General features: G+C 39.3%; 1 protein-coding gene across 1 annotated transcript; it reads right to left on the reverse strand.

Annotated features, from left to right (window-relative positions):
* Positions 1–618: 618 nt before the first annotated feature.
* Positions 619–22,876, reverse strand: LOC134348886 (S-phase kinase-associated protein 1). The gene is made up of 6 exons (XM_063052681.1): positions 22,737–22,876; positions 14,101–14,197; positions 13,315–13,388; positions 12,731–12,874; positions 2,195–2,335; positions 619–1,663 (listed from the first exon to the last, which is right to left on the reverse strand). The coding sequence occupies exons 2-6, from the start codon at positions 14,195–14,197 to the stop codon at positions 1,628–1,630; spliced, it is 492 nt and encodes a 163-aa protein (XP_062908751.1). The 5' UTR covers positions 22,737–22,876; the 3' UTR covers positions 619–1,627.
* Between the last annotated feature and the right edge of the window lie 990 nt (positions 22,877–23,866).

The following is a 23,866-nucleotide window of genomic DNA, read 5'->3' on the forward strand; positions in this document are numbered from 1 at the left end:
GTCTAACACACCATCATCAGTGTGCTCGGCGCTGTCTTCCCGATTCCGGTAAGTAATACTACACTGTACATACATTTCTACTTTATTTAGGCTGTGTATTTTTACGTGTTATTTGGTATGATTTGGCAGCTTCATAGCTTAAAGGTTACTGGAGAGCGCTTGCACCGTGTTTTTGCCAACAGCGCTTGCGTGAGATTTTCTGCCGACGGCGCTTGCGTGAGATTTTCACTACAGAGAACAGTTCAGTAATGAATGTGGAAAAGTATTTCTACTTTGTATAGGCTGTTTATTTATCATATCATTCCTGCTTTTACTATATATTACTGTTATTTTAGGTTTTATGTGTTATTTGGCATGATTTGGTAGGCTTATTTTTGGGTCTGCGAATGCTCACAAAATTTTTCCATATAAATAAATGGTAATTGCTTCTTCACTTTACAACATTTCGGCTTAGGAACCGTTTCATAGGAACACCCTACCTTCGGATGGCGGGGGAAACCTGTACATTATCCTCTTAAGTAATAGTAGTAATAGCTTCAATACATTAACACCAAAACTTCAAAAGATATGTGGGATAACAATGAAATACTATTGCAAAACTAACAAAGTAATTCATGGGCCTATTTTATTAGATAATAAGATGACACACAAATCATACAATAATTACAGAAAAGCAGGAATATTTTAAAGATATTTGTGGTAATGCAGAAGTAACAAATCCAGTAACTGAAGGATCCTATTTAAAGTTGTAACATTTATCTTGCCTGTTGCATTGATTTAATTATATTAAATTTGTGTTGCTGAACATTCCAGAGAACCTATTTGGGAGCAATCAATAGTATTTTAGGCCAATTTAACATACGATACTGTTTATTACAAAGATCAAAGACAATTACAGGATAATGCAGTGGAGTAAGAAAAAAACCAATTAAATCAAGTATACAATTATATTAAAAAAAATCAGAAGCCACAATGCATTCATCACACTAGCAAGTATACTTAGGATGATCATTGTCCTGGTTGGCATACAAAGTGGTCACTGGGACCTGAGCACAAATGCATTGCTAAATTTCAGTAACAACAGAATACAACTTGCATCAAAAATCAAAGCATAAAAGGAGAAAAAGATTATTAATTTAACAACACCAAGTAAGCTCTTCATGCTGTAAACCTTTATAGTTTTACTCTATTGAAAAATTAAATGTTTACTTCATTCAAACAAATTTGCCCTGTTGTCTTAAATTTATGAACAAAACCCCCTCACTGCATACCCTGCTGTTTTCATTTGCCTTCCAGACAAGAGAAAGACATGTATATAGTATTAAAAGAATCTTTGTCTGGTAAACACTTTTAAAATTTTTATAACACATACGCATTCTAATCCTCTTGAAGTCACTCTATTATAATAGATAAAACCGTACATCACTTCCAATCCAACAGCAAGATAAAGGCTAGAACATAGGGTCTGAACAAGTAAGGAACCATCATGCAATCAAAATGCTATCCTTTTTTTCTCTTTTCCCCTGCATTTTCCAAATAATTAACATTTACAAAACAGTGCAGTGCAACAGCATTTGAAAAAAAAATCTTTCCGTATATCAGAAGACAATAATAGGCAGAGAAATGTTCACTTTTCTTCACACCATTGATTCTCCTTGCGCACCTGAAAAAAAGAATAACATTGTGACATGTCCACTAGAGTGAAATTGCAAACTGTGGCTAAGTGACATTATAAAAGATAGATTAAACATTAGCTTTGTCACATGTACAGTGAAACATACAGTGAAATGTATCATTTTGTGTCAACAACCAACACAGTCCGAGGATTGTTCTGACGGCAGCCCTGCAATGCCTTCCATCCTTGTTAAGAGATGGAAAAATGAGTAATGATTACAACATAATGGGAAATTAATTCAGCAAGCTTCATGACATCATTATGCTGTGCCTCCCCCCAAGTTATCAATCTCTGACTAAAGCAGGAAACATGACAGAAAATCTACCAATACATTATCAAGCTTAAAATTAAAATAATAGTTTCTTCACATAGATAACCATACAGTTACTATACTTAAATGCTCAATAAGGGCATACCCAGTCTAAGCCAAGAAGCCTGCAGAAACAAGTTATTTTATAGAAAATGAATGTATTAATGTTTTAATTGAGTCTTTTAAGTTTAGAACAATAGTAGTATTACCTGTGCTTCCTCTTCTTCAGTAAAGTCATTCTTGATATTGAAGGTCTTACGAATTTCTTCTGGAGTTTTACCTTTGATCATATTTGCCACAGTTTTGCATGTCACATCAAGCAGACCTTTGATATCCAAATAGTTTGCAGCCTAAATAATACACATAAATATTTAGGTTTGAAATGTGCAGACCCTTTCCCATCACCAAACTAATCTAAAACAATGCTAAACAAAAAGTTTCATTAAAACAGTATTTTCAGTGGAGACCTCTGTACATGCAGGAATTACTTTGTATGTTTTTATGCAAGTCAATTTGTACAAAGTCTCACTTTATATGCTGCTTTTGCACCCCTGGTGCATGTAATTCCATACTAGTATCTTCAAAGAAAACATTTCCCTTTAAGCAATCTTTCAAATTGGTAATTAAAGCAATATTTAACAAAATTTACATAATAGCCCAATGGTTTTCTATCATAACAGTTTGGAAGCACGGTAGCGTAGTGGTTAGCACAACACATTTACAGTCCCAGTGACCTGGGTTCAGGTCCCCTACTGCCTGGAAGGAGTATGTACACTGTCCCCGTGACCATGTGCATTCCCTCTGGGCGCTCCCGTTTCCACCCGCAGTCCAAAGACGTACTGCTTGATAAATTAATTGGTCATTGTAAATTGTCCTGTGATTAGGCTAGGGTAAATTGGAGGATTGCTGGATGGCATGGATCAAAGAACCAAAAGGACCTAGTCCTTGCTGTATCTCAATAATAAATAATTTTGAAAAATCTACACCTCAAGCCAGTTTCAAAAAGATCCAAACACTCATCCTATCACACCTATTAATATTGGAATTTTCACTGCTTTAAAGTTAATCTTGTTGCGATATAAACAACTTCATAACGAAAGTACTGATTCCAGTGAGTTGTGTCACACAGTGGCAGGAAAGAGAAGAAAATACAAGCATAGTAAAGGATGACCAAAACATTCAATCTGGGTTTTACTAGTATCTAATTATCTTGAACCAGGTTCAAGAACAGTTACTACCCCTCAGCCATCAGGCTCTTGAACAAAAGGGGATAACTACAGTTATTTAAGGATTCTTTTATCTTGTTATTTCATGCTGGTTACTTATTGTTATTTATTTATATCTGCATTTGCACAGCTTATTGTCCATAAGCATTCTTCTCGGGTGCATCACAACCTGGTATGGAAGTTGCCCTGTCCAAGACCGAAAGAAGCTGCAGATAGTGAACACGGTGCAGCACATCACACAAACCAATCTCCCGTCCTTGGACTCACTTTACACCGCACGCTGTCGGAGCAGTGCTGCCAGGATAATCAAGGACACGACCCACCCAGCCAACACACTTTTCATCCCTCTTCCCTCCGGGAGAAGGCTCAGGAGCTTAAAGACTCGTACGGCCAGATTTGGGAATGGCTTCTTTCCAACTGTGATAAGACTACTGAACGGATCCTGACCCGGATCTAGGCCGTATCCTCCAAATATCCGGACCTGCCTCTCCGTTTTTTTTGCACTACCTCACTTTCCATTTTTCTATTTATGATTTATAATTTAAATTTTTAATATTTACTATCGGTTTGTAATCCAGGGAGCGGGAAGCACAGAATCAAATATCGCTGGGATGATTGTACGTTCTAGTATCAATTGTTTGGCGACAATACAGTATAAATTTAAGTTTACTGTTACTGTTCTATAGATTTGCTAAGAACACCTGCAGAAAAAGAATATATGTGGTGACATGTATGTAGTCTGATAATAAATTTTACTTTGAACTTTGTACTTTAATTAGAGGATAGCATTAAAAGCAGCACAGGAATTTGAGAAATGATTAGTATTTTGAAAAAAAAAACACAATTGTATTCATCAAGGTTATAGCTCAAGGCTACAGATCAAACCATTTACATCAGCCTGAACCACCAATCAGAAATGCTGTAAGTAACCCAACGGAAATTAATTTTGACCAATTTTAAATAGATGAAAGGTTTTAATACAATAGCAGCCATTAATTTTTTTTCAATCAGATTAGAAATCTGAAATAAAAACAAACATGCTGAAATACTCAGCAGGTCAGGTCGTATCTGTGAAAAGAGAAATGGACATACTATTTTAGGCTAAAGACCCTTCATCAGAAATGAAAAATGTGGAAAAAAATGCTTTTCAGTTGCAGAAAAGGTGGAATAGGATGATGGTTAGATAAGGCAAAAGAAACATCTGATAGGAAGAGCGTTGCTTTGGTGAGTCACTATGAAATTACCTGGTAGTGAGATTAATGAGGACTGTTAAGAGAGAAAACAGAGTGACATATAAAAGCTGTGAAACACGGGTCAGAGCTGTTGCTGAGAAATGAAACCAAAAGGAAAATGTGGGGTATTATAGCCAGTGGTGATGATGCTTCACAAATGTAGGTTCAACCCTGACCTCTGATATGGAGTTTATCTGGATACTCCAGTTTCCTCCCACATCTTAAAGGTATGGAGATTAACAGGTCACCTGTAAATTGTCCACAGTATATAGGTGAATGGTGACATCTGAAGGGTGATGTGAGCAGTAGTTGTCTGGACAGTGAGGACAATAGGTTACAGGGAAAATTAGTGGCCAGTGGATCTGTTTGCAAACTAGCAAAGACTCAATGGGACAAAATAGCCTTCTTTATCATAAGGAAATATGGCTTGGTACAAATGAATGCTGGAACACATAGCACAACAGGCAGTGTCAGTGAAGAGAAAAGCTAAGTCAACATCACATATCACTTATAGTATAACTTGCCTTACAGGAGAACTGCTCAGCTCTAACACAAACAGAAAACAAATCATCTGAAATCACTAAATTTAATACTGAGCCCCGAGTTTTACAACCTGCTCAGATGAACAGTGCAGGCCAGAGTGGGAGTGTACTGCATTCCACTGGATTGGAATGAGAACAGACCAGGGAACTGTGATGGGGAACAGCTCATTCCAAATGCTGAAAGGAAATGGAAGAAGATTGAAGCATCAGGGTGAATGCGGAGGGGGTCAGCGATGGCTCCCAACAGAGACGGGCAGCAGCTGGATCAGCGCATTCAGCCCCAGATTAGCAGTCACTCTTTAAGGAAGGACTGAGTTTGTGTGGCTGCTCTCCTCATATGCAGACGAAAAGATATTTCCGATATTCTGAGATTTATGTGATTATTGGACTGTACTTTATATTGGTTTCCTTCAGGTTTTCACTGTTTTCTTTCTTGTGGATGATTGGCAGGTAGGTGATGTGTTAATTTTTTTGTGTGGGAGGAGAGGTGGGGTTGGGCATTTGGTGCTACTGTCCCTGTTCTCTGCAAGTGAGGGGGTCAGGATTTGTTATTGTCGCTGTTTTCTGTGGGTGAGGGGGGTCGGGGATAGTTACTGTCTTTTTGACGGGGGCTGGGGACAGTTATTGTCGCTGTTTTTTTGCTGCGGGGAAGGGGGTCTGCAAATTTTGTTTCTTTTCTTTTTCGTGTCGGGGAGGGGGGTGGGAAGAGTTGATGTCTTTTTTTTGTCAACATCCATGGTTTAGAGGAGACATATAACAGAGTTGTATTCTACATGCATACTTTGACAATAAAATGAGCCTTAAAAAGGAAGGAAAGGCATGCGTGATGGTAGAATATCACTGAAGTTGGTGGAAACCACCTCCTGGTGTTTTCTCCACTTTATTACCTCTCACCCTGTCTTCCTCAAGGAATCCTTTCCAGTCTTTCAGTTCTTCAGTCTCTATTATACCTTCTCCAATGATGAAACATCCTGCATAAGTGCCTCTGAGATGTCTTTTTTTCTTAACAGGGTTCTGTCTATCACAGTCAGAACTCTCAAGATTGTTTCATTTACTTCCCACACCTCTGCTCTCATCCTCATCTCCACGTCATCAGTGTCAGCATTCAATATATCAACCCTCATAACTTGTCCATCTTCAAGGAGGTACAACCAGCAGCCACAATTTCCCACACCCTCCTTTTTCAGTATCCCATTGCTAGTCCTTGGATTACTCTTCCATCTACACCATCCAATTCTCTTTTCATGGCACTCTCCATGCAGAAGATACATCTGTTCTTTTACCTTGTCACTTCCTACCAACCAGGAACCTAGATGAAGCAGCAATTCACTAGCATATTCAATTCTCATTTGGTGGTTTCTATGCCAGAGAAACCAAATACACACTAAGTAACTATTTTGCAAAATACCTGTGTTTAGTTTGCATAAATGATACTGAGCTTTACAATTGCCTGCCACTTTAATTCTAGCCTACTAATATATAGCAGAGTCACTTAAAGAAACTACAAAATTAACAGATAAGACATGAAAACATTACATCACTGCAGTAGGCACTAATTCTTCTAGTTAATATTTCTTGTTTGTCATGACAAGGATATTCTTCCTATATCTAATCCACACGAGAGAGTGGGAAAAAAAGTTGAAAAATAGTAAACAATTTCCAGAGCAAGTAATTACAAATTGGAATGAAGTGAATTGTGATAGTGGTGTTTCGTTAAGGGGAGAATGCTGGCCAGAGCCTCATGGACCAAGAAATGACTACTGGTTTCCTTTAGGCATCTCACTCAAAGGTCCTTCCATATTACGAGATTGTCAGCTTGTGTGTTCAATTTCTAGAGTGGGTTCTAAACCCATAATATTCTAATCTAAAGAACACCATAATATAGTTGCTGGACACCATTTGTTGTAGCTTATGTGCTTCAAAGTTTCATCCATTTCATCATTAGTTCTGAAGCATAATCAACTCTGAATATATCTGTCTGCTGGGTTAGCTATCTGTATGAGCATGTTTATGTTAAATGCCAATAGAATAGGAATGCTCTTTATCCAGCAAGACCTTGGCTGATATTTTACTTGCATTAACTCCCTATTACTGGATTAGGTAAATGAATGAAACTTGCTTGAGGTAATGAATTGGGATATAAAATGCATAGGGGCGATGGATATAGATTCAAAATTGACCTCAAAGATCAAAATAATTGGAAGGACATGGGAAAGAAGGAAAATTAAGTTTTACAGACCTATATTAGAGTTGATACTCATTGGGCAGGATGCTTTTTTATTTGGTTTCTGTTAATCAGAGTTTGTCTGGTAGCTGCAAATCCTCCTTTATCCCGATTATGATTTATACATGATTCACTTATTGAACAGAGAAGTTTAAAACAAGAATTCACTCATTTCTCCACTTAAGGCTGCTTAATGCTCTTCTTCAGTTTAAAAAAAATACAATCTGGCAGCCTTCCAGCACCATTTCCAATTTGTAATCAGTGTAGACATTGAGAAGGATACCGAAGCAGACTCCCATATTTAACTTGATTATATTGCCTCCAATCCTTCCTCTTTCAAGAACTTAGTTCCATTCCCCCATTGTATCTGCTCCATTGATGGGACATTCCACAGTTGCCTCTGACATATCTTCCATTTTCTTTAATTATGACTTTCCCTATAACATAGTTAACAGAGGCTGTTACAGCTGGGGGGTGGTAATGGGGACAAGCTCCCACTACCTATTAAATGTTCCCAGTAGCGTGCGCCTCAGACAGCCTCTGACAGCCAAGTCCAGCTCCTGCCCTTCACATGTGGCTTAGCTACTAAGTCTGACGGAACCATTCCTACTGACAAGGGAAAGGGCAAAGACAGGTTACTGCCACCTTAAAACCAGTCACTTCGGGCAGATGGGGCTCATCAGCCATAGTTAGTAGCTCATCTAGAAGGAAAACTCTGATCTCAAACCTCCACTGCCTTGTGGTTATACCAACACAGGAGTAAACCCCAAGGGAAAAATCCAGAGCTGGAGTCCCTAACACAGTCCTACTTTGAGTTCAACACTGACTGGCAACTCCTACAATACTGCTGGTACCAAACTGTATCGGTCTCTGCCGTTCCTTTGGGTTCATTAGATGTGTGGACAGTGGGAGCTTGCTCTCCACATCATACTACCCGGCCTTGCATATCTAGACAGCTATTACACTACATCCAGTGTCAACCATGACTGACTGAGATCTTACTCACTCAGTTGACAGAACTTCCAACTGTATTTCACTTCCCACACCTCTGCTCTCATTAGCTCTACTTTCCACTCCACCAGCAAAGACATTCAACAGATAATCTTTTGCTAATTTCCACCACCAACAGGCACACCTTCCCTTTCCGTTTCAATATTCCAACAACATAGATTCCTTTGTGCCTGTCAGAACTGCCCTTTCATCTACACCATCCAGTCCTCTTTGCATGATCTCTACCACGCAATTGCATTAGTCACAACACCTGTTTTTATCTTGTTTATTCCTATCATCTGAAAACCCAAGTGAAAAAGAGATTCATTCAGATATCAAATGCTCTAATGATCACATCAAGAGCAACTGCCATCTTCCAATACAACAACCCCCATACAAAGTGCAGAATTATAAAGGGTCACATGATGCAAAACAGAGCTTTGTTCCAAGCAGCCTTATCAGATGCAAAAGCTGTCCGCATTTCCATCAATACATTCTTTAGACCATATTCAACAATCACCAAGGAACAGTCACGGGAAGAACTTTACCATCATCACCGAAAGCTCCAAGGTCAGATTCAGCACCACCTTTATCATGTGAACACCCATGACAATATAAAAAGCTACTACCATCAGTTACATACAACATTGACAACTAAGAGCAGGAGGAGACCACCTCGTCCCTCACAGTTTTACTTGAAAAAGATGGCTTTGCATCTACCAGTCTTTGAGGAAGAGATGTCCAAAGATTCATGACCATAAAAACAAATTCTCCTCTCATGTCCTTAAGAGACTAGTTCTTATTTTGAGGGTGATTACTAGTTTCAGGCTCTCACACATTGGATTGGGCCAAAGTGCGTGTTTCTATGTTGTATGACTCTAGCAAAAACCCTTTCCCCATTCACCCTGTCATGATTTGTTAGGATCTTGTATCATTCAATTGATGACTACCACACAACAGTACATTATGCATATTTTACCTTAATTTAAGAAATGATTATGAATAAATATACTACTGAATACATTTATTAATATTTTATACTAATATGTATGTGTTAGGCTTTTTTGACACATTTTTGAATTTTGAAATACAACCTGAGTTTTTACATTGAAACTAAAGGGAAATGCAATGATTTAAGAATTTTTGCCTAATATTTTTTATGTTTTTGTAAATTAAGAAATACAATTTTTTTTTCACTCCAAGAATTGTCACTTTGTAAAAGCAGCTTATGGTCAATGTCATAGCATATGCAACAGTTATTTAAGTGCCAATAGTTATGGGGGGGAAATGGTGAATAGCAAATAAGGGAAAGATCCCAAACAGTTATATCTGGTTAAAGTCAGTAATTTCTTTATCTTATGAAGTGCAGCCAATGATTTAACAAAAGGATTCTACAATAGAACAATTCTCAGTGAAGACTGGTGTCAAACAAAGCTGCACCACTGTGCCAACAATCATCTCCATCTTTTTGCCACAATGTTGCATCTCATCTAACAGGAACGGAAATAGTCTTCAGATCGTAATAAGCAATTCAAACTATGACAACTACGCTCTAAAACAAATATGAATTAAACTTGCAGCATGCAAGTGAGGTTTGCACTCGCTCAGAGGCTGAGCTCTAAGCTGCCATCAACACTTTCACTGAGGTACAAGAATATGGGTCTTAGATTCACTATCTACAAACCCAATTTCCAGAAAAGTTGGGATAATTCCAAAATGCAATAAAAACAAAAATCTGTGATATGTTAATTCACATGAATCTTTATTTAACTGACAAAAGTACAAAGAAAAGATTTTCAATAGCCTTACTGACCAACTTAATTGTATTTTGTAAACATACACAAATTTAGAATTTGATGGCTGCAACACACTCAACAAAAGTTGGGACAGAGGCATGTTTACCATTGTGTTACATCACCTTTCCTTTTAATAACACTCTTTAGTCGTTTTGGAACTGAGGATACTAATTGTAGTAGATTTGCATTTGGAAATTTTGTCCATTCTTGCTTGATATAAGACTTCAGCTGCTCAACAGTCCGTGGTCTCCGTTGTCTGATTCTCCTCTTCATGATGCGCCATACATTTTCAATAGGAGATAGATCTGGACTGGCAGCAGGCCAGCCAAGCATATGCACTCTTGTCTACAAAGCCATGCTATTGAAACCCATGCAGAATGTGGTCTGGCATTATCCTGCTGAAATAAGCATGGACGTCCCGGGAAGAGACGTCGCCTTGATGGCAACATGTGCCTCTCTAAAATCCTAATATACACCTCAGAGTCAATGGTACCTTCACATACATGCAACTTATCCATGCCGTGGGCACTGATGCACCCCCATACCATCACTGATGCTGGCTTTTGCACCTTTCACTGATAACAATCTGGATGGTCGTTTTCATCTTTGACACGGAGAACTCGACACCCATTTTTCCCGAAAACTAGCTGAAATGTGGACTCATCTAACCACAGCACACGGTTCCACAGTCTTTCGGTCCATCTGAGATGAGCTCGAACTCAGAGAACTCGCCGGCGTTTCTGCATAGAGTTGATGTATGGCTTCCTCCTTGCATAATACAGTTTCAAGTTGCATTTCTGGATGCAGCGACGGACTGTGTTGAGTGACAATGGTTTTCTGAACTACTCCCGAGCCCAGGTGGCTATAATTGTCACAGTAGCATGACTTTTCTGTGCAATTTTCAATCTTATTTTAACTCTGTCCCAACTTTTGTTGAGTGCGTCGCAGCCATCAAATTCTAAATGTGTATATTTACAAAATACAATTCAGTTGGTCAGTAAAACTATTGAAAATCTTTTCTTTGTACTTTTGTCAGTTAAATAAAGGTTCACGTGAATTAACATATCACAGATTTTTGTTTTTATTGCATTTTGGAAAATATCCCAACTTTTCTGGAAATGGGGTTTGTACAAGATTGTACAATTTACTCCTACTACACTACATTGCCCTCTGACATGGAAGACCAATGGAAAATGCTCGTCACTTCCCAAATCTCTGGAACCAATTCTTGATCAAGCCAAAAAAAAAACACTGCCTTCAATACATAAGAACAGGTTTTGGTCAATTAAAGAAGATTTTTAAAGATCAACACCTCAGACCTCACAAGTGAACTTAGCCCCAGAGAAATATGAGCAAGTTCAAACTGAATTAGCGTTCAACCATACATGAATATAGTCAAATGAAACAACATTCCTTCAGAGCCAAGGCGCAAAGCACATAGCACCTATGGTTACGACAGCAGAAAACATATAGTCACACAGAAAAATATACCCAAGTCCCTGAGTGGCAAGGCCTGTAGTTTGATGGTACATGGGATGTTGTCCTGGTCCAGCCTGTTCTTCCACCGAGCAAACACAGGAGGGCATCTTCCAACCCAGTAATGATTCCAGCTCACCTACAGAGGCTTCTGTTCTGTCCCATGGCATCTCCTATCCCGGGCAGCTGCAATAGGTGACCCCATGGCAGGAGGGCCTAGTCTGCGCCACAGCAGAGGCAATACAGTTCCCTTGCCACTGGTTTTGTTAATAAGCCAGTGAACAAGATTACCAGTATTCTTCATTACCAATGTCCAAAAGTGTCTTGCAATTACAAAAAAAAAAAAAAAAAAATCCAATAGTCACTCACTCCATATGCTGGATTGCGCACTGCCTTGGCACAACAATATGCCACAAGTCCAGGCAATAACATGGCAACGGTACACAGTAAGTCCAGCTCCATCACTATCAAGCAATTCGCTGATGGGATGGACCTGCAAAACTTGATGTTCTTAATATTCAGCAGTGTATTGGGATCGTAAAATAGATGTAAAGGATGAACATCTGGACCTTTGCTTGGACCCAGAATGGTTGCAGTGCCTGAGCATGCTGCCATCCTACTGGAAACAATCTCCAAAATAATCATCTGTATGCTTCCGAGAACCAGGCCATCTACAGGCATCTCAAGGCACCATGAAAAGACCACCAATGTCCCAGCATTGAAACTCTGGTTACACCATGTTAGCTACACTAGGTAGGCCATATTGTTTGATGTTTGACATCAGACTCCTAAAGCAGACACAATTTTGTAATGAGGTTACTAAATTGACAGAAATTATTTCCAATATGTGTTCAAAGTCACTCTGAAGAAATGCAGTATCACTGGCACTTGGGAATCCCCTGCCCATGCCGGTTCGAAACAGGAAAGGAGATCCCCCAAGGGATGATGTCAAGGAATTTGAGGCCAGGTTGTGAACACACAGGCAGCAGGAGGAATGGACCAGGACCACCTCAAAAGCTAACCAGTTGCCTCATCCACAATTTCAATATTACCTCATTAGCCACTTCAGAAACCACAAAGTGTGAACAAATTATCTTCAGACCTAAGGAACTGCCCAAGGAAGAGGAGGAAGAAATAAGATGTGCAGCAACAGAACTCCAGCCATATGCATGTCCAAGTTACCACTAACTACTGAAGAAGGTAAAAAAAGGAAAAAAAAACTTTTCTTAAAATGCTTGAGGCTAATAAAAAAATCTTACCAGAATTAGTTCAAATAGTGTTCCTTGGTCTACTTTCAGGAACTCCTGATCCCATACTGGTATATCATCAGTTCTTTTTTCCTTGTTTTCATCATCCTCAGGAGGAGGAGGGTCATCTTTGTGATGAGTGCACCATTGAATCACCTATAATCAACAATAGAGATAAATGTATTGATGACAGAATTACCTGGAACTATAAAAAGACGAACAGAAACAAAAGGCTTGAATAGCCAGTTTATACTTCACCATTATTGCAAAGTACTGCTAATATTTGCAATTGATTTCATGGCTTGCACTTTTTCTTCTTTGCAAAAGCCATTATGGTGAATTTTGCTAAGAACAGTCAGTCCTCGGGAACTGAGTATTTTTATGCTTTACTATTACATTATTTTTGGATCATGGGCACCCCTGAAAAGGTTAACAGTTTAAGCTTCAGAGATGCCATCAGTGTGAAATAGGTGAGTACTGCAGAGGATGGCATGTGATAAACAGAAGATTTGTTTAAGGTGATTAATAACGCACCAATCAAACTAGATGTTTTTGTCTAGATGGTATTGAGCTTCTTTAGCACTATTGTAGCTTACCTTTTTAAGAATTGCAGCATTAACATTTGGAAGTGGTACTGGATCGTCATCTCCTTCATCATCCATCCCCAAATCTGTTTCCAGTAATACATTGAAATTACAAAAAATGTAGTTTATCAAAGTTTCCCAAATAAATAAAAGTATACGATGAATTCAGTATAAGGGACTCCCTCACTTCTATCCAATAACTACTGTGCAAAATGTAGGTAAAAGTTACTACTAGCCGTAAATATCAGTTTTACTTTCACTGGTGATTCTATTTGCCTTCTGCACAGCAATGTAACGGAGGTTAAAAGTTCTGTCAAAATCACACAGTCAAAAATCTATTAAATGCATTCCTTTTATGATTCAACCAAAAAAACCAGCAAAATATTATATCGACTTGGAATTCTTTCACCCTTCATTTCATACACTATTTGACACCAATAGGAAGAGCCTTGAGAAAGGTGCTTGTCTTCACAACTCAAATGATTTAAAAGCAGAGGCAAATTAAGATTTTTATTAAATATCTTAACATTTCATTTTGCCTTCCAGTTAATTATTCACATCTTTTCAATTAATATAAACGTTGATTGGACTATTACAACAAGAAGTTTCATCTACTCAATGTCAATATTACATTGACTAAATGGCCAGTGTAAGTAAGCAACCTTTACAGAAACTAAAATGACATTCAACAGACCTTTGGAACTCAAATTCAGAAAAATGCACAGAAATATGCTTACCATTATATTAAAAAAAACACATAATTAACAAACAAGATGATTCCCAAAGAGACGCACTGACCTTCCAACATAGTCTTGATTGTTACAGATTGTTTTGCTATCTCCACGTCAACTTCAAATATTTCTCCATCAGAGCTCTGGAGTTTAATTGAAGGCATCTGAAAATGCAACACAACTATTTCAGTTTCTGTACTTCAAGCATTTCTTCATTTCAGTAACTGTCCTCGACACAATAGAGGAATCTCAAGGGGTTCTACAAATATATTAAGAGGTAAAGGATAGAAAGGGATAAAATTGGTCCACATATGACAGTGTGGTCATCTATGCATGGAGCCAGAAGAGATGGAGAACGTAAATGGATATTTTTCATCTGAATTTTCTCAGGAGATGAACACAGAGTCTATAGAATTGAGGAACAACCAAGAAAAGTAAGTTTAGTACAGAGCTTCCAAAACAGAACAATGTGTAGAACTGAATAATAAACAACTGAAACATGTTCTATAAAGAACATGATTTCAAAAAGAACAGGACTAGCAACTAAATACAGCAATGTATATAACCAGGAAGAAGAGGGATTACCATAATTAAATATAATGGAAGCACAGGTCCGAAACAGAATCCATATGGATTGGAATAAGAAATAATGTTATTATTGATATATTCCTGATCACCAAATAGTGGAAAAGTGGTATCAAAAATTAGTAAAAGGACAAAGAATGATAATTACATATCTCAGCTAAACTGGCAAGAAAAGTTCAAAGTAAATTTATTATCAAAGTACATACACAATTGTAAGAAGTTTGTGAACCCTTTGCAATTACCTGGTTTTCTGCATTAATTACTCATAAAACGTGGTCAGAGCTTCATCTAAGTAACAATAATAGACTAATACAATCTGCCTAAACCAATAACACACAAACAATTGTACTTCTTCTCATCAATACTGAGTACACCATTTAAACTATCAGTTTAGGTTCAAAGGAAGTATGTAAACCTCTGGGGTCGCAAACAAGAGGAAATGTGCAGATGCTGCAAATCCGAGCAACACACAGAAAATGCTGGAGGAACTCAGCAGGCCAGGCAGCATCAATGGAAAAGAGTCCTACCGAAAGGTTTCGGCCTGAAATGTCGACTGTACTCTTTTCCATAGATGTTGCCTGGCCTGCTGAGTTCCTCCAGCATTTTGTGTGTGTTGCTTGAACCTCTAGGGTAACACCTTCTACAAAAGCTATTTGGTGCTCCAATCAATGATATGAGATTGGAGGCGTGGGTTATAGAGGTGCCCTGCCCTATAAAAAAGCCACACAAAGTCAGGTTACTGACAGAGCCTGCTCCTCTCAAGAAAGATCTGTTTTTGTTTCTGAGGATCTAAGAAGAACTGTAGAGCTACATGAAGCTGGAAAAGGCTACAAAAGCATTTCTAAGGACCTGAGTGTTCCTCAGTCCACAGTAAGAGACATGGAGGAAATTCAGTACTGTTGCCACTTTCCCTAGGAGTGGGCATCCTGCAAAGATCACACCAAGAGCACAAAGTGCAATGCTGAAGGAGGTGGAAAAGAACCCAAGGGCAACAGCAAAAGACCTACAGAAAGCTCTTGAACTTAGTAGAGTCTTTGTTCATGTGTCCAGTATAAGAAAAACACTGAACAAGAATGGTGTTCATGGAAGGATACCGCAGAGAAAAAAAAAATCACCGCTCTCCAAACAAAACATTGCTGCCTGTCTCAAGTTTTTGCAAAAAACCACTTGGATGTTCCACAATGCTTCTACGACAACTTTCTGTGGACAGGTGAGACAAAAGTAGAATATTTTGGCAGAAATATTTTGGAGGGAAAAGGGCACTGCACACCAACACCAAAACCTCATTCCAACTGTGAAGCATGGTGGAAAGAGCATCATGGTTTGGGGCTGCTTTGGTGCCTCAGGGTCTGGACAGCTTGCAATTATTGAGGTAACAATGAATTCAAAATTGTATCAAGAGATTTTACAGGTGAATGTCAGGGTAGCAGTGTGACATCTGAAGCTTAACAGAAGTTAAATGATGCAACAAGACAATGATCTGAAACACAAGAGTAAATCAAAAACAGAATGGTTTAGAAAGAAGAAAATTTGTGTTTTGGAATAGCGAAGTCCAAATTGAAATGCTGTGGCATGACCTGAAGAGGGCTGTTAATGCATGGTATCCCAAAAATATTGATGAACTGGAACAGTTTTGTTTCGAGGAGTGGTCTAAAATTCCTCCTCACCATCGTGGAAGTCTGATCAGCAGCTACAAGAAATGCTTGCTGGAGATTATTGCTCCTAAAGGAGGTTCTACCAGTTATTAAATACAAAGGCTCACATACTTTTTCCAGCCTGGACTGTGAATGATTAAAAATGTGTTCAATAAAGACCTGAAAAGTACAATTGTTTTTGTGTTATTAGTTTAGGCAGATTGTGTTTGTCTACTATTGTGACTTAGATGAAGATCAGATCACATTTTATGAGTAATTAATGCAGAAAATCAGGTAATTGCAAAGGGTTCAGAAACTTTTTCTTACAAGTGTATGTCACCATGTACAACCCCGAGACATACTTGGGGGCATACTCAATAAATACAATAACCATAATAAGATCAATGAAAGACTGCACCAAAATGGGCGGACGACCAGTGTGCAAAAACACCACGCAGAGCAAATACAAAATTAAAAAATAATGATAAACAATTAAGCAATAAATATCAAGAAAATGAGATGAAGAGTTCTTGAAAGTAAGTCCATTGGTTATATGAACAGTTCAGTAATGGGGTAGTGAAGTTATGAAGTTATCCCCTCTGATCAAGAGCCTGATGGTTGAGGGGTAATAACTGTTCCGGAACCTGGCGGTGGGAGTCCTGAGGCTCCTGTACCTTCTTCCTGATGGCAGCAGTGAGAAGACAGCATGACCTAGGTGGTAGGCATCCCTGATGATGAATGGGGCTTTCCTGCGACACCTCTCTGTGTAGATGTGCCGAATGGTAGGGAGGGCTTTATCCATGATGGATTGGGCCGTATCCACTACTTTTTGTGGGATTTTCTGTTCAAAGGCATTGGTGTTTCCATACCAGGCTGTGATGCATCTAGTCAATATACTCTCCACCACATGCCTCTAGAAGTTTGTCAAAGTTTTAGATGTCATAACGAATCTTCACAAAGTTCTAAGGAAGTAGAAGCGCTGCCGTGCTTTCTTTGTAATTGCACTTGCGTGCTGGGCCCAGGACAGGTTGTCCTAAATGGTAACACCTAGGAATTTAAAAGCTGCTGACCCTCTCCACCTCTGATGCCCCAATGAGGACTTCAGTTTCTTTCTCTTAAAGTCAGTACCAGCTCTTTGGTCTTGAATAAGAATTTGTTGTTGTGGCAACACTCAGCCAGATTTTCAATCGCTCTCCAATATGCTGATTCATCACTGGTGTCATCAGCAAACTTAAATATAGCATTGGAGCTGTGCATAGCCACACAGCCATAATTGTAAAATGAGAGGAGCGGGGGATAAGACGCAGCCTTGTGGTGCACCTGTGCTGATGGAGATTGTAGAAGGGATGCTGTTACCAATCCAAACTGACTGGGCGAACAGAAAAGATGTACACAAAACGAAGATTTTAACATTAGATTAGATTATGAAGACATGTAGTCCCCTTTTATTGTCATTTAGTAATGCATGCATTAAGAAATGATACATTATTTTCTCCGGTGTGATATCACAAAAACACAGGACAAACCAAGACTGAAAAAACTGACAAAACGACATAATTATACATATAGTTACAACACTGCACAATACCATAACTTGATGAAGAAGTCCATGAGCACAGTAAAGTTCAAAGTTTCTCAAATGTCCCACATCTCACGCAGACGGGAGAAGGAAGAAAAACTCTCCCTGCCATGCCGACCACAATCCGACTCTGAGTCATCCGAAAACTTCGAGCTCTAATCAGCTCTCCGACACTGAGTACTGCTCTGTCCGAGCAATTTGACCTCTTTCTCGGTCGCCAAAAGCAGGCAAGGCTGGGGATTTTGAGGGCTACCCTCCGAAAGATTCCCGACCACACAGTAATGACAGCAGCAGACGGGCATTTCAGAAATTTCTCCAGATGTTCCTCCGTGCTTTCACGTCTATCTCCATCAAATCAGAAATTGTCCACGGTCCCTATTTAACAGATACGACATCATTTTTCACCGGAGAACTGCACACGCACGGTGCGCTGCCATCTTCTCCTCCATAAAACATAAAACTCATTAATAGCCCTTACAGAAGCTGTCCAACATGAAGGATATCTAAACAAAATCTAGTGGTAGGAAATGAAGCAGAAGAGATCATTGTAAGGGGGAGTGCTGTCTGACAACAGCAATCACAAGATAATGGCCTAGCGGCAGTAAAAACAGCAACAGTCACAACACGCTGGAGGAACTCAGCAGGTCGGGCAGCATCCATGGAAAAGATCGGTCGACGTTTCGGGCCGGAACGTCGACCGATTTTTTCCACGGATGCTGCCCGACCTGCTGAGTTCCTCCAGCGTGTTATGAGTGTTGCTTTGACCCCAGCATCTGCAGAGTATTTTGTGTTAGTAAAAACAGCAACACCTCCAGTATTCACTGTCAATTATGCAAGACTCCTCTGTAGCCTATATACTGCAGCAACCTTCTCCAACAGCAGAGAGAAACAGGGAGGGAAATCTCATATTGGTATGGATTCAATCTATTTGCTCTGTATAAGATAACATGAAGATCTTAAGCTTAATAATATAATGATCTCATTTAGATGTTAATATAATACCAAGCTACTGTATAATTATTGGGTTTTTTTTGTAAAAATCCAACTTAGTGCAAGAGCTATGCAATTCCTTCACATATTTCAAATATAACCATCTTTAAAATAAAAGCAACACACATAAAAGTTGCTGGTGAATGCAGCAGGCCAGGCAGCATCTCTAGGAAGAGGTACAGTCGACTTTTCGGGCTGAGACCCTTCATCAGGACTAACTGAAAGAAGAGCTAGTAAGAGATTTGAAAGTGGGAGGGGGAGGGGGAGATCCAAATTGATAGGAGAAGACAGGAGGGGGAGGGAATGGAGCCAAGAGCTGGACAGTTGATTGGCAAAAGGGATATGAGAGGATCATGGGGCAGGAGGCTTAGGAGAAATAAAATAAAAGGTTGTTTTGTTGTCAATTAATATTCCCCTACAATAGTGTTCCTAAGAGAAACCCATAATTTTAAATTGATGACATAGCTACCATATCTATCCCTTTCTTTTAAAATAGAGATTACATTTACAATTTCCCAATCATCTTGCACAGTATCTATAACCATAAACAATCAGAAGACTGCAGTTAAAACCTCTAATTTCCACATAAGTATCCACAGTATCCCATGGTGAGCCCCATCTGGGTTGGGTGACTTTATAATTTGATGAACACCAACCTTTTAAGCATCACCTCTAATTTTAACCCCATTCAATGTCACCACTGTTTCCTCCTTTAGTAGCATCTACTTTTCTAGTTAAAAGATGCAGAGCACTAATTTACTCTGCCAAGCATGCCCACTATCTCCACATAATGATCTTTTAGGTCCCTGATCAGCTACACAATATTTTGACCATCTTTTTTACTGGTCACATTTTAAAAAGCTTCCAGATTCCCTTTTATTTTAGTCATTAATTTGTTCTCATAATTCTCTGTTCAGCCATAGCCCACTTTATTTTTTTTCTCCTTCATACTTGCTATATTTGCTTATTTGTTTCTTCTCATTTTTCCACCCACATCTTTAGTTGTAAGAAGCTATTTTATATAAGAGATATTTATGTTTTATATAGAGATCCCTCTGTCCCCACCCATTACCGCATAGTAATTCATCTAATTTGTATATCCTATAGTAAACTATCCAGTCCATCACTCTAGACCATTAAGTAATTAAAGATCACACATCAAATGAAAAAGAACAATACTCTGGGGTCACAATATCCTTGAAGTTCTAAAACTTGGGAGAGAGTAAATTCAGTTGAATTCACAGCTTCCTCCTCCACATCCATGAAGAGACGGACATGTGTTGGAACCTGAGTGGCATAACTGTGACCACCGTCAAGAGACAAATTCCTCTATGACGACTCCCTGAAATCTGCCCCAGGGAAAATCAACTCAAGAACCCTGAACATCTTCTCTCAACAGCCAAAGATTTGCTCCCTGTTCCTTTGACCCCATAGCTATCATTCCAGGGAGCCATTGTAAAGAACATTTTGTTTTTATTTTCAAAAGTCATTTGATAAAGGCACTACAATTTACACAGATTGTGAAGAAATGGGCAAAATGCAGAACAGCTAACAAACTGGTTAAAAATGGAAAACATGAATAGGGTTTAAAGGCAAAACACGGGATGAGGTGTTTCACAGCTGGCTGACCTAACATACAAATGAAATTTGCACAGTCTATCATGGCTCCATCAATGCAAAATACAGAATTCTATTTAAACGTTAAACAGGATTTAGCAATTTTAATAATTATGGATACAGAATCAGTCATAATCTGTATTAGTTAGGCAAATTTAACCCTGGTAACAATGACCATCTCAGCATTCCCCATTCACTGTTACAAGCTGTCAGGAAAGCTGGGGGAAAAGAAAATAAAGCAGACATTAGAAAGATAGTCCTTTTCTTCTGCCATCCAGTAGGGATAGAATCAGAATCAGGTTTAATATCACTGGCATATGTTATGAAATTTGTCTTTGCAGCAGTATAATGCAATACATAATAACAGAAAAACACTGAATTAAAGTGCATACATTTAAACAGTTCAATGAAGTAAGTTAGTGCAAAAATAGAAATTTTAAAAAGTGAGGTAGTATTCATGGGTTCAATGTTCTTTTAAAAATTGGATGGTAGAGGGGAAGAAGCTGTTCCTGAATCACTGAGTGTGTGCCTTCACACTTCTGTACCTCCTTCCTGATGGTAGCAATGAGAAGAGGGCATGACTTGGGTGATGGATGTCCTCAATGATGGACGCTGCCTTTTTGAGGTATCCCTGATTGAAGATGTCCTGGATTCTAGAGGCTAGTGTTCATGATGGAGCTGATTAAGTTTATAACTCTCTGCAGCTTACTTGGCTCCTGTGCAGTAGCAACCCCCACACCAGACAGGGATGCAGCTATTTAGAATGCTCTCTATGGTACAGCAGTAGAATTTTTAGAGAGTTTTTGATGACATACCAAATCTTCTCAAACTCCAAATGAAATATAGCCACTGCCATACCTTCTTTGTAGCTGCATCGATATGCTGGGTTGAGGTTAGATCCTCAAGAGATATTAACACCAAGGAACTTGAAATTGCTCAATCTTTCCACTTCTGATCCCTCCACAAGGACTAGTGTGTGCTCCCTAAACATTGACAAAGTGCTCATTCCCAATCAAAAAGCTGCTTCTCTACTTTAAGTGATCATGGGCCAGAGATTCCCCAGGAGATAGTGGGAACAGTGCAGTTCTTCAAGATTGAATTTGAATACATCCCTGACTCTTTTTCTTCCTATCTACCTGTTAAACCCATTCCATGGCAGTGCTCACAACAGTGTCAGTTTCTGGATTTTTTTCCAGGTATGCAAATGATGCAGCTTGCCCTAAGTAGCTAACTAAAGTTTAGCCAGGGCCTTGACGGTGGGGATATATACTTGCCCAAGGTCAGCCAGTGAATTTTAAGGATCTTGCAGATATAGAACACGCTTTCCATCTCTAAAGGATACAGTAGGACAAGGTTCACTGCTGGTCAACAGAAGATGTGAGGAGATTTTGTATGTCACTTAAGACTCTTAAAGACAAATTTTATAGATGATGGTAGAGACTGGTTCAATCACAGCCTGGTATGGAAAAATCAATGTGCAGGATTATAGGCTATACAGTTGGGTCCTAAGGCTCACTAGCTCCATCAGAGGCATAACACTCCCCATATCGAGGGTGTCTACAACATCCATTATTAAGACCCTCATCATCTGGGACATGGCTTCTACTCATTACTACCATCAAGGTTGAGGTTGAAGACCCACACTCGATGACTCAGGAAAAGCTTCTTCCTCTGGGTCATCAGATTTCTTAACAGTCAATGAACACTATCTTTCCCCCCCCCCTCTTTTTTTGCACTATTTACCTAGTTACAATTTTAATTCCTTACACTGCACTGGTGCCACAAAATAACAAATTTCTCGACATATGTCAGTGATAACAAACCTGAATCTGATTCTGCGGGTTTAGGTCTTGATCATCAAATATTCTCTGAATTGATTAAAGGTTGTGAATCGATGTCTACATTAGTCAAGGCACGACTCCTTAAATATGGAAAGTGATCCACATTTTCCAAAACACATCATTAAAAAAATACCTTGTTGTCTATCCTCCAATAGAGATTGGCTCACTTAATGACCACATCTTTGTCCCTATAACGCTGCTTAACTTCCGGGGCCCAAAGAGACACATTCGCTCTCCTTGGATGTTTTAAAACGCAATAATCTCCCCAAAACAATGTAGTACGCTGTTTTCCATCTACTAACCAGGGCTTCACAGAGCCGGCCAGGCCCTTCCCTCCGTTGCTCGGGCCTGGCGTCGCCTGGTTGTTCCAAGGCCCACCTTAGTAACGGCCCCCACCCGTCCGCCGCCCGCTGCCCACCGTCCCCGCATTTTCACTGCGCCTGTAACAGCAACTCACCCTGAGGATCCGTCCGCTAACCAGCTGAAGATCCGCCTGTTGTGAGCGTCCCGTCCGTAAGAACCGACGCCAGTCACCGGGGCCCCACTCTGTAGCTGTCCAACCAGATCGCCTGCAGTCCCGCCTATAGAGACAAAACTGACTCGTCCCTACCCATTTTAATTTTAACTCTCACCTCTCGATTTTGCTTTGTGTTCGGGAATTGTATTATATTTGGTACCAATTATTTGAACAACCCCAACTCTTAAAGGTGCATACACTCGTTGGGATTTGGCAAAATAACCTATCGTTTCCAAATCAAAATTTGAAGCAATCACCGACATATCAAAGCTCATTATGCTGTAACTGGGCAGAAAAACTATGGGCTGGAACAATTTCATTCTTTTAAAAGAAGAAAAGTTGTCAGAGGGGGAAATCTCCTCTCCAAGCAGATAGTGCTCCTTTAAAGGATGGTTTCCCCGAGAACGGAGCAGAAGAAACAGGTACGAGAGTCAAGTTCCACCTTTGTCCAATGATTTTAAAGTATTATGAGATGAAGGAAAAAATAGCAGGAAAGGTCACTGGGCTCCTCATACTTGCACCACCATTCAAAAAGACCACGACTGATCTTGCATCTCATTCCCACACTAATCATATTCCCATCAATTCCCTTAATATCCATACATGTTTCAATCTTTACCCTGAACGTACACAGACTGAGCCTCCGTTACCCTCTTGGGTGGTACAGTATTCTGAAGATTCAGAACCATCTGGGTGGAAAACAATAAATTCTTAATTTCTTTTCTAAGTGGCCAGCTCTTTATTTTGAGACTTTAATTGGTTCTAGGCTTTCCAGTGAAAGGAAACCATTTCTGCATCCACCCTGTTAATCCCAGTAAGAGTTTACCATGTTTTAATAAAATTGCTTTTCATTCCAAATAATTTAAAGATTTAGGGGCCTAATCTCTTGTATGGCACTTTACTGAAAACCTGAAAATCCAAATATACAACATCCAATAGTTCACATTTATCTATTCTGGTAGTTACACCTCCAAATAAAGGAGACCTTGCTTTGTGGATCCAGAATTGGCTTGCCCACAGAAGGCAAAGGGTGGTTGTATTCTGCATGGAGGATGGCGACCAGTGGTGTT

Source organism: Mobula hypostoma, chromosome 7 (genome assembly GCF_963921235.1).
Source record: "Mobula hypostoma chromosome 7, sMobHyp1.1, whole genome shotgun sequence".
In the NCBI taxonomy this organism is placed as follows: Eukaryota; Metazoa; Chordata; class Chondrichthyes; order Myliobatiformes; family Myliobatidae; genus Mobula; species Mobula hypostoma.

Excerpts from the sequence above, each read along its gene's own strand:
- LOC134348886 (XM_063052681.1), bottom strand. The coding sequence starts at position 14,197 with ATGCCTTCAATTAAACTCCAGAGCTCTGATGGAGAAATATTTGAAGTT. Across the intron at positions 13,389-14,100 it reads AATCAAGACTATGTTGGAAG|ATTTGGGGATGGATGATGAA; the intron begins GTCAGTGCGTCT and ends TACTGGAAACAG. Across the intron at positions 12,875-13,314 it reads ATGCTGCAATTCTTAAAAAG|GTGATTCAATGGTGCACTCA; the intron begins GTAAGCTACAAT and ends TGTTGATTATAG.